At 32.4% G+C, this 12793-nt stretch overlaps 1 protein-coding gene across 1 annotated transcript in view; it reads right to left on the minus strand.

Annotated features, from left to right (window-relative positions):
* Positions 1–2773: 2773 nt before the first annotated feature.
* Positions 2774–12793, minus strand: part of LOC129226080 (transmembrane protease serine 12-like) — a 49573-nt gene continuing 39553 nt past the window's right edge. Inside the window, exons 8-9 of the mRNA XM_054860668.1 lie at positions 12472–12614; positions 2774–3380 (exon numbers count right to left, since the gene is read on the minus strand). Coding sequence (XP_054716643.1) covers positions 3195–3380; positions 12472–12614 — 329 coding nt within the window. The 3' untranslated portion in view covers positions 2774–3194. The remainder of the gene's footprint in view (positions 3381–12471; positions 12615–12793) is intronic.

The raw sequence follows: 12793 nt of genomic DNA on the forward strand, positions 1-12793 counted from the left end.
ATTTCAGCTACATATGATTAGAGATATGTATTGAACATCAAAACATATGAAAACTTAAGTATTTTCAATGTGGTTCATATGGCGGCGCTTAATGGGTTAAAGCTGTCAGTTTTATTGTACTTTTTCTTTGTATTATATGGTAATAGTATAACATGATTCTTTTCTTTTTGGAGTTGTTTCATGCAATGTAATGAAGAAAAAAAGCTTCCCCCCCCATAGCAAATATTGATGTAGTTTTTCATTAAAGTAACATATGACTTATCCTTCCAAAACCCAGGCTAATAAAAGTGCTGCTTCCAAAGCTCAAGAAGTAGCACTTTTATATTCTCAGATCTCATTTAACACATCTTTAGTTAACTTTAATCTGAATTAATTATCTCATAAACAGTCAATAATTGATTTTTCTTTTGATTTAAAAAAAAATAAAAAATGTGTACTAATGGTGAATGCTTATTGGTCTTTTTAAATAAAGATGATTTATCAATTAAAATCAATTTAATATGTTATACTGATCTTTAAACTAAACGTGTTTAAGTTATGCGGTTCAATGTGCCCCACCCGTGGGTGGGGCACATTACGAGGTACCGTTAAAATTTAATGTAAAAAAGGTTTATCAATTCAACATTTCCAAAAAAAAAATCTGTGGTGATGAGAATTGTTTAGTGAAACTTATTGTAAAAAATCGGACTGCTCATAAAAATTTTTCATGAAATAAAAAATAAGTAAAAAAGCGGACCAACGTGCCCCACCTCCCCTTAAGTGTGTATATAAATCAAATTAATGTTAATAAGTTATAATGCATGTAATAGCATATATAAAAACAAACACATCAGCTGTGCATTTTAAGATGTTTATATGTGATGTGGAGGTTTATTGCCCATAATAAATGCATCTATAAAATTAAAAAATAGGAATAAAAAGTTTTTAAAGGTTGGAGTCGCAAAAAATTCAAAATCATGTTAAAAAAACTACTTGATATTAATAAAGGAAATGTTGACATGAAGTGAAATCTGTCCTTGTAATACAAGTACAAATGTGGTGATCAACAACAGGCTCTGAACCCACCTAGGCTGTTCCTAGTCATTTTATTAGTCCCCAATGAAGATTAATGGCCATTTTAAAGCTATCTACTCCCTTGCTCATTGTAGTCTCTTCCGGTACACTGTTCTGAGTACCCTCAATCCGAATAAAGTAGTAATTTGTATGAAATTAACATATCCTTAAAAACATGCTGAGTACATAAATATTTTACTGTCGGGTGACATCAATAAAAACTTGAAAAATTTAACTGCAAAATGTTTTTAGTCTATAAATCTTCGTTTTGTATGTACGTCTCCAAACATTTCATTTGACTTTTTCATTGAGTTTAATGCTCATGTTGGAATTGAGGGAAACGAGTGTGTAGATGCTCTTGCAAAGGAAGCTCGTGACTAAGATCAACCGCTAACAGCCACCTTCACAGACGTGAGTGATGTTATGTTGCCAGGCGAAGGATCGACAATCTACATTCAGCCTTTCAGCTAGGCAACAATCCCTGATCTTCACTGCCCAAGAAACCTCTTTTCTACAATAGCTAGGCTATGTGCTGTACATTTCAAGGACATGAAGATATTAACAACTAATATTAAATCCTTCCCATCTACGAGCACTGTCCCCATTCACAACTAACCCCAGTTCATGTTTTTAATTGCCAGGCCATTACTCGCTCCCTCTCCAACTTGGAGCACCATCGATTGAAATCCTCTACAGTCATCGGGCTACAGAATTAGCAGATCTTGTCATCAAGACTTTTGGAGTCATGTAAACCTTTCACATTCTGCACTTCACTAAACAGGACAACAGCAACAACATTGAGTTTAATTTCTACTATTGCAATATATAATAGTGTAATCACGACCAATAGATTACTCACATTGTTAAATTTTATTACTTGAAAGTAAATTATGATCTGGAATTAGTTGCACTAATGTGTAATTAATTTTTTCTTTGGATTTAATAAATTCTAAAGTTAACAATCATTCTATTTTAATTAAATGATTAATTCATAATAGATAATGTATTTGAAGTATATACTAATTTTATTACACCATAACAATAAATTTATGTATGGATAATCAGTTGATTTTTCATTTCGTCCATTTTGTCCGTTTCGTCCAATTTTTATCCATTTTGTCCAATTTCTCCCAGCGTCCCAGACTTTTTACAAAAAAATTGTACAAAATAGCAACCCTGTTTCCAGGTTATGATAACTCAGAAGTGAATTAAATATTGCGCTCTACGCTTGCAATCACCCATATCGTTGTCAGTCCATGTGAGTAAAGAAGCGAATTAATTATTGCGCTCTGCGTTAATGGCATCAGTGATGACATTTCATCACTTGTGATGTCATGTGCAGAAGCGTAAAAAATGAAATTAAATCTGCGCACTGATTAAACTATTTTTTTTTTAATATTAAACTTTGCCAAATTATTTTTTAAATGATCAAATCCTATGTTTTTAAACATGCTCTTTAAGAAAAAAAAATTTAAAAATTTCAGAAACAACCCTATTTTAATCGTTGCAAAAAATTGCTGAAATCTAATAATTATAATCGAATGGAGCATATGTGACATTTATGCGAAAACAATCAAATGAAACCATCGTTTTTCCTGAAAATATTGATACAACAATAGTTCAAGGCAGGGTATGATAATGAAATAGCCCCGACGATTCACATATAAGAGACACCTCTAACAATTTCCTCGCAGCCGATTTCTATCAAGTTAGATCGATAAAGTGTGTCTCAATTTTGATTAGGGTAAAATTTGTTTTGTGCAGATCAGAATATCGTGTTAGACATTTTGATTTAACTGTAAGTATAATAAATGTAGTAGTATTGGTATTATTTTGGGAAAAATAATTCCTTATTGGCACTATATGTGGGTAGAATTTAAATCCACATAGTATAATCTCCTTATTATAATAAGCTATGTGTTCTTCGTTTAAATATGGTGACTTTTGTTTTTTGGATTTTGTTCATATGTGCGCTTTAAGTAAAGAAATGTTTTATTAGGAAATTCTGCAAGCAAAGAAGATAGCAATAGACATTCTTGCTGTGAGAAATTGGTAATATTTTAAGAAAAAACATTTGAAAAAAGAAAACTTTCCATGTCTTATCTCCTTTTTCATGTTATTCAGAACCAACAAACTCCTCATTAACTGTATTTATTGATCATTCTCTGAATCCAAGCAAGTTTCACGTCAATTCTATTGAAGACACTGGGATTCTCCTTTAAGCCACACAATCCCATAGTTCCCGTGCCTGCTGTGACGTAACTGGCAACACCAGCCACTGTCCATTTGTTGTTTTCTTTGCACAGCAATGGACCCCCGCTGTCTCCCTAAAATGTTAAAAAAAGATATTGACTTTATTGTAGGTTATAAAGCTGAAGGGTTTTTTTTGGAGGTCAAGAATTTTAGGTTCAAATAAAACACAGTTAAATGTTGTTAATTGCCAGGAATGTTGCTTTATTCGAAAGATGATTTTTTGCCATTTTTATTTAAATATAATTTCTGGAATATGGGCACCTCGGCCGGCTCGGAGAAAGTCCAATTGGAAAGTCTAATTTTCTCACTTTTTGCAGCAATAGAGGCCGTATGTCAGTAATAATGCGGCGAATGTTCTCTTCCAAGGCGTCAATCGTCTGTGGCTTATCGGTGCAGACCAGAGACTCCACAAAGCCCCACAAAAAGTAGTCCAGCGGTGTTAAATCGCATGATATTGCAGGCCAATTCACGGGTCCATTACGCGAAATTATTCGTTCACCGAACGTTTCTTTCAATAAATCAATTGTGACACGCGCTCTGTGGCATGTTGCACAGTCTTGTTGTCTATTCATGATGAAATGGCAAACCGAACTGAACACAAAACAAGTGACAGCTATCAAAATGGCACACATATCAAACAGTTTGCCAACTTAAAGTTCTATACCTTTTAAAAAAAACATCCTTTATGAAATAGAATGTGGTCAAATTTCTTGATTTATGAAAAGGAAAATAGGTGAGGAATAAAGTACATCAGATTTATTATGGGAAAAGAATGTTCATTTTGGAAGCACCAAATTTGAATCATTTAATGGTTTTCTGTTTGTTGAACATGTCTGGTGTGGAAGCTCTTTGGTGTGGATTTAGTAGCTATGTCTATTTTAAACGAAAAAACACAGTCTGCATTCAAAATTTTGTTGAAGCTGTTTGGGTAAACCTCATCGGCATTGAGTTTCAAATGAACTTATTACCCATGGGACGTAACGAGACATTTTGAATAGTTTTATCACAAGATTTTGTTCCATAAATACAAATAATACAAGTTAGAAATTTTATTTTTGATAGACGGCAGTAAAGATTTGTCATAATAAGAACTATGTAGAACATCAAAAGTTAGTCAGTTTAAAAAACATATTTGAACAATATACAATAAAATGCCCGTGATGGAACGGGACCCATACGCGTCCCGTTTCGTCACGGGCATTTCATTGCGTATTCATCAATTATTTTATTTCAAAACGATAAGTTTAATGTTCTTCGAAATTTGTATGACAAATCCACTCTGTTGCTATCAAAATTAAAATTTCTAGCTTGTTTTATTTATTTTTATAAAACAAAATATACTGAAAAATGTCCCGTTCCACTAAATGGAATGGCCCGCATCAGAATGCAATTAAAAATGACGTTGTTTTTTTTATGTTGGATCCCTATTTCTAAAATACTACTTATAAGAAAATTTATCTGTTCTGATATAAAAAGGGAATACTTTCATCAGTAGGTGATAGCCAGAACCCAATATATGATACAAGTATCTACAACTAAACGAATTCATTTCCAATCCAAGGAATTTTGCCAGCATCTATTCTGCAGGGAGCAATGAAAAGGTAAACAGCAAGAGTTGCAAATTTTGTATATATATATATATATATATATATATATATATATATATATATATATATATATATATATATATATATATATATATATATATATATATATTAGGGTGCATCATACGCCCCATCAAATTTTTTTTTTGTTTACAAATGCTTTGTCCCTAAGCTATTTTTATTCTACATGCAAAATTAATAATTTGTGTGGAATTTTTCACACTTTGGACAATATCTATGTGTGTCACCTGCCAACTGAAAGTTATGAAAACTCAGAAAAATAACACATTAAGCAATTTTTTACATTTGTTTAATTACTGAAAGAATTATTTTACTTATTGAAGCAAATTTACAGTATATTTCATAATGTTACTTTGTTAATTATTAAAGTTTGGCTTGAAAGTTAGTTTTTAATCAATTTTCCTCCTTTTGAGAAGATTTGGGAGTTGTTTTCGATCATGCTCAACTACTTGTAATATATTCTGGTAATGATCTTCAGTTTTGGCTGATATTAAAAAGTCATTGTTCAGCTTTATTCCTCGCTCAGCACAATCGTTTACTACATTTATTCCTTTCAAATTAGTTTTTGAAGTCTGAAATGAAGTACAATTTGGCAGCTGTTTAACATCTTCCACCATGACTTCTGAATCTAACTTCAAAATTAAAAATAAAAACCAGGAATCAATGCCAACAAAATCAGACAGTGTTGATGATGAACGAATTTCTGTGGAAACTTTGGCTTTCCAAATCCCATACCAAATCTGTGTTTTGGATTAGAAAGATTAGCTGTTCTAATGGCTAACATACTGTCAGCAGGAGCACGCCGGTTTGCTTTATCACTTTATTGTGCTAGAGGTACAGTTTCTTCTGTCAGATACCAAAGGTGATTTTTAAAAGCATTAATTGCACTTCCAGAAATTTCTGAATTTATAATACTATATTTTATAAGTAAATGAAAGAATTCAAGTCATTCCATGGTGCATCGAAGACAGAAGTGCACGTCATCCACCATGAACTATATACCAAAGTGACGAAATTAACAAAATTTCTAAATTTTAAAACTTGTTAATGTGTAGTTATTGTTCCTTTGCAGTTCTTGGATTTGATGTTAAAATAAGCAAATTTTGATTGAATAAATTAATTTTGCCATCCATCGTGCTTTGTGTAAAGCTCCTGGGCGTTTATAGCCGACTGCAGTTATCTCATTTTGATTGTTTACTAAGAATAAAAGACAAAGTTGAACAAATTCTAAGTAGTCACCTCTGCAAAACACAACATTTGATTTAGCTAATTTGATAACATTGTTTTTGCACTCGTCAATTAATCTTTTTGCGGACTCGGTGAATGAACTGTTATCAAATTTGAATAAATTTATAGGTATATCAGCGTCACTCTCTTCCACAAACTGCAGTAATGTAAAATGTTTGAGAAATCTTTTAAACAGGTATGTGTAGTGACTTCGATACTTCAATTTTTAAATCGTCAAACACATGTGACAATAATTTCTCCAATGTGGTGACGGCAAGCTGACCATAGGAGAGCTTTACCCAAATGCTCTTGAATAACTACACATGCTGCAGTTATATGTCCTGTATTAGAAGCAATTGTGTCAAACGACATAGTAACTGTTGAGTCAGAGCAGTTTCATGAATTTAGCAAATTAGTTGTTAATTAGCAATGATATCTCCTTTTTTGTCTGTTCCTGGTGGATATGCTGGTATACCAAGAAGCTTAACTTCATATGAATTACCCAATATAACTTCAAGCCTTTCTTCTGCAATATTATAATTTGTTAAAGTTGGTAAGAGTTTAGAACCCCAGTGCAAAATTGCAAAATCATAACCATTCCATTGATCCTTACAAGCTTTGGCAATGTCTCTGACACTTGATCATCTTGCTCTGTCTGTTGTTGCATATGATGCTGAAATTTTGGATGAATCACCACCAGCTTCTGTTATTAAAACTTTAGTGTATGAAGCTTGCTTGCTGGTGTCATTTTTAAACATGTTGCTAATGATATAACATCATGTTGTTTTATAATATCATGTGGAATAAAAGCATATGTACCAGTTCGTATTGTACGATGATTTCTGGTATTATGAGCATTATAAATGTGGTCTCTCAGATCTGTCTCATCACTTATATCACTTACATCACTATTTTCATCTCTTTCAATTTCATCAATAATAGCTGAATGAAAACTTGTATTGAAGTTGCTTGTTTCCTTGGCTATTTTTTCATAAAATGCTGCTTTCAATATTTCATGCATTTCCCGATGCTTAATTTTTTGATGTAATATTTTATCATGTGAGCCAAAGGTTGCTAGACGATAACTTTTCATAGATTGAAGAAAAGCTAAATCTTCTGGATTTTTTATAAGGCATTCTACATTTTTAAACCATAATGAAAATGTTTTAGCTTTTTCTTCCACTTTCTTTTCGTTATTAATGGAATTTGTTTTATTTCTTCTTCGAAGAGGAATTGCTTTTAATTTTGTGTTGTCTTCATGAAGTTTTAGTATTTTCTCACAGGATTTACATTCAGTAATCATTGGAATGTTTGCTTTTGCATAGAAATCAGATATTTTTGACAAGACAAGTTTTGAAGACTCCCATTTGGTAAGATCGGCACCTTTCTCAATATGATACATCAAGCAGCGAAGCACTTGCATGCTAGTGGATAAATATGAACCCTTAAATTCTGAGTCCTCTTGAGTTATTCCACTTCCAAGTCCAAATACCATTGAAGATTGTCTGGTTTTGACTTTTACCTTTTATACAGATGAACAAGGCTTTCTTTGTGGAGAAAATGTCACTGATTCAACAGCAGCTGATTCACTCATGTTTATTAAAAGTTTTCAAAATGTGTTACTTCAAAAATTCATGCACCTTATGAATTAAAACAGAATAGATTAACTTGTTTAAGTGGTTTACGACACACATATGCATAGAAAAACAAGAAAACTTAAAGAACTAGCATTAATAGTTGTATGATAGAAGAAAATGGTAGAAAGTTGAAAACAAATAGTGAACTTGAACAGTGAACAGTTACAAAAGATGTTATGTAAAGTTACTGAAAATATGGTAATAGTTAAAGTTAACACAGGTACAATGTAAATTAAATAATTAAAAAATTATTTCCCAGTATTGCACTTTGAGTCACTTTTGATGTTATAATTGTTCATTTACCTTAAAAACGAAACTTCTTGCTTGAGGTGGGATACCTAAATTAATTTTTATTTTCATAAAATTTCACAGGAATGCTATCTAGTGGTATGAGAACATTTTTAAATTAGGGACAAAACAATTTTAGACTAGTTGGGCAAATGATGCACCCTAATATATATATATATATATATATATATATATATATAAGGTAACGCACTAGTAGTGGTCACAGTTAAGCATATTTTATGTCTTTTTTAAACTGTGGGTCTACAATAGTAATTCCAATTTTTTAGCTCAATGAACGTATTATAGCACAAGTACTCCTGAATTGTCCCATTTTCTGGAAATGCCAGAATTTCAGGTTTTTCAATTTTTCATCCATTTTTTCCCAAATTTCGAATTTGATCCAATAGTGGCCACTGCAAAATCTGAGATTTTCAGTAGTGGCCATCTGACATCCTTTCCTTAGAATTCACATTACTCACTTTAAATTCAAATAACTGATGGATAAAATTGATTCAATATGATAGTTACATTAAGTACCAATATAATGATCACATTTTTATTGTACATTTCTTTCTTCAAAGTACATACGTTCTTAGAATAAAATAAAAAGTTTTTAGTAGAAAAGTTGTATTTATTTTTTGTACGCTAATGTACAAAATAAAGTAAAAGAAAATAAATGTGCTTATATAAGTATTCTACATATAAACTTTGCTAAGTATGAACTGAATAATTATTATCACTACGAAATCATCTTCTTTACTAATAATAAAGCTGAAAGTCTCTCTGTCCGGAGGATGTCTTTAGGATGTCTGTAGGATGTCTGGATGTCTGGATCTCTGTGACGCGTATAGCGCCTAGACCGTTCGGCCGATTTTCATGAAATTTGGCACAAAGTTAGTTTGTAGCATGGTGGTGTGCACCTCGAAGCGATTTTTCGAAAATTCGACGTGGTTCTTTTTCTATTCCACTTTTAAAAACAAAAATATCATAAGATGGACGAGTAAATTACGAAATTATCATAACGTGGAACTGTAACATGGGCATAAGCCAATTGGCGAGATACGAAATTATCATAACGTGGAACCGTAGCATGGGTACAAGCCAATTGGCGAGAAGATTCATCATACATTAGACCGTTCGGCCGATTTTCATGAAATTTGGCACAAAGTTAGTTTGTAGCATGGGGGTGTGCACCTCGGAGCGATTATTTGACAATTCGATTTTGTTCGTTTTCTATTTTCTATTCCAATTTTAAGAACGTTTTCCCGAGCAAAATTATAAAATGGACGAGTAAATTACCATGTTATCATAACGTGGAACCGCAACATGGGCAAGCCAATGTGTGAGAAAGTCACCATACAATATTTGTAAATACATAGGCGAACCAAATGATCTTTCAATTTTTCTACTACGGGCAAAGACGTGCGGGTACCACTAGTTCATAAGAAAATAGTAAGTACATAATTCAATGTAATTCTAGGACAAATTGTTTCCTACATCTTACCAAGGTATATCAATGGATATAGGAAATGGTAGCATAAGTTTTCAATACTACTAAAGGCAGGGTGTCCATGCACCTAGAAAGTAATGGATTTCGGCTATGATCAAAAATGGTCATTTAAAGTCACGATTTTCGGCAAAAAGTGCTTAAAAATCGTGGAAATAGAAAATTGTTCATGTATTTTGAGTTCAAGAATATGCATATTTATCGAATTCTACACATTAGCTTAAATTTACGCATCTTGGCCATTTTTTACGCTATTATGTGTTAATCCAAATTTTTCACACATTTCTAAATCCGATTGCATCTGCTTGTTTAATACTCGTTCATTTTTCTTTTCCTTCTGATTTTACCTTTTTGACATTTATATTTATGTATTTAGCATTATTTTCAACCATCCTTATGTGTCTTATTTTGTAGTTGAGGAGTTTTAGATTTCTAATTTTGCCGATCACATTCGATGCAAAAATTTTAAGTCATCCGTGTTGATTCAAGAGACTCATAAGAATTATCATTAATTTTCAGCTATGTCTTAAGTTAATGAAGATTTTAGAAAATAAAATGTGTCTGAAGAATTAATTACGGACGTTTTGTACATCGATAAAATACAGAAATCGGGGAATTTTCGAAGGTACAATTTTTAAAAAGTCCGTAAATGTTACATATTTCACAAATTCGGAAATTTTACAACATTTGTAACCTATTATAAAGCTTTGGCGGTAAATATCTGGTATTGTCTGGTAAATTATTTTTTAAGCAGTTTAATATTTTTTTTCTGATTATTTATGCTGTTTACTGTAAACATAATTTTAGTAACTACTAAATTATTGCTAGTCACAGATAATTTAGAAAACTACTAGCAGTACCATGTTCCTATTTTTTATTCGGTAAGCTTTGAAGTTTTATCCGGTAAACTGATAATTTCCTACTTCCCCAAAACTTGAGTTTTGGGCGTCCCTGGCTATTAGCAGTCATAAATAAATTTGAATCAATAGATTATAAATTGCAAAGCACATACTTACTGACGTGATTTAGACTACCAAAGAGAAAAATGGTTCCATAAATAAGCGTTATAACTGGGAATTTTATATATCATGGCTTTTTCTAATTTTACTGTGTGTGACTTACTTCTAATAAATGTTTTACCTTAAAAAGAATCTGTATTTTCAAGAAATGATTGCTTAAATCTAAGAAATTAAAAATTATCTGCTTTTCTTAGAAAAGGGATAACTTCGATCAAGCATTATGCCCTTCCCCCTTCATTTTTTACCTGCTTAGCACTCAGGTTGCAATCTCTCTCTCTCGGTTCTAGTGGAATGTTTCTCCTCTTTTTGTAATAAAGCGCCAAATTCCTGTTTTATTTTATTTTATTTTTTTTTTTTTTTACCAACAAGCTATTTAATAATTCCCCCTCTCCCCGTGATATGCGCCCCTAGGCCAGGCCGTATGGGCCTAGGGGATGACCTGTTGAGTAATCCGGGCCTGTCCATAAAAAGGGAAACGCACTAGTAGTCGCCACAGTGAGGCATATTTTTCAGGCTTTTTTAGACTGTGGGCTTACACTATCAATTACCATATTTGAAACTCAATGAGCATATTATAGCCCTTCTCTTCCTTAATCGTCCCATTTTTTAAAAATGCCAGAATGTCAATTTGTTCGATTTTTTTCAAATCTCAAATTTGATCCATCAGTGGCCATTATATAATGTACATGAGTCAGTAGTGGCCATATTGCCGTTTAGAAGTGGCCACCCGGTGGCCACTATCTATTATATGGGCCACTACTATATCACACAATAATATTATGTCAGAAATGAAATAGGTTATTATGTTAAGGTATTACAACTTATTAAAAGGAAAATCGAGATGATTTATGAAAAACCTTCCTGATTCAGTAGTGGCCACTCGGTGGCCACTTTTGAATTTCCTAACATTTTTGGTACCAGTAGTGGCCACATGAACTGTCAGCCAAGAAAACAACTATTTGGAGTTGAAAACGTTCCAAACATGATCTTTCACATTTCATAACATGGTTAATTTTCATAACTCTCGAAAAATATTGTTTTTGAGCATTGTTCTATTCATAATGCAACACAATGTTTATATACCTCGTTGCGGAGAAGTGTTAGAAGACAGCTGAAAAAACATCGACAATCCAGGCGACCGTATTAAATAGTTGATAACAATTTTCCATGATGCTCTACTTACTCCTCCTTGAACTGCCCACTACACTATAGCCTGAGGTCTACCTCCTGCAAGTTTGAATCCACTGGAATCCCTAGAATTCTTATTTTTAAAATATAAACCTTAAAGTGGGTACTACTGAAGCAGTGGCCACTACTGGTGCATTTATATATATATATATATATTTTTTTTTTTTTGCATTTTTGTATTATGCTTTACTTTAGCTTTACTGTACAGACTTGCTTATTTAGTTTCCACTGAAAATAAAGCACAAAACCAACATCGAATTTCAACATTTTACTAGTGTTTGTGGAGAATCGAAAACTTTCTTCAAATGTATCAAAAGCTCATTTTGGCAGATGATGTGGTGGCAGTATATACTCTCAATCGATCTGTAATACCTAATGTCAACGGTATTTGAATCTACATCCACAAAATTGCAAACTGTTCAAGACTGCATACCGTCTATAGTTGGTACAAACAGTATTTTCAAATACAATGCAGGTCAAATACCAAAGCACAAAACTCTTTCATTTTGTAACGTAGATGAAACGCTTATCAAAACGGATTCGTTTATTTCTTTTCGAGTTTAATATCTGTTTATATTTTCAAATCGTCTACAGATAGTTCACTTAATTGTTGAACAGAGAAAGAAACCGATAAAAAGTGTATAAACAATAAATAAATAAATAAAGTTTCTTACGTGGCAAACTCCGTTAAGTCGTTCCAGACTGCCAGCACAAATCATGGTCTGAGGTACGAATTGGTTCCCTACCAATTTTTGACAATGAATAGCATTCTGAATCGGATGCAGTGCTTGCTTTAAAGAATGAGAACTTCCAGAGCCTGAGTAGAAACGAATCAATTAAAAATACTTCTCTTAATTTAACTAACATAAAATTAATAAGAAACCACAAATAAGAAGCAAAACACACTATTAACCTATAGTAAACATAGGACGAAAGCATCGTTTAGCCCCAAGATGGCGGACGTGTCGCTACTTACTCTACGATTCAGAGCTTTAA

Source organism: Uloborus diversus, chromosome 7 (assembly GCF_026930045.1).
Source record: "Uloborus diversus isolate 005 chromosome 7, Udiv.v.3.1, whole genome shotgun sequence".
NCBI classification, from domain to species: domain Eukaryota; kingdom Metazoa; phylum Arthropoda; class Arachnida; order Araneae; family Uloboridae; genus Uloborus; species Uloborus diversus.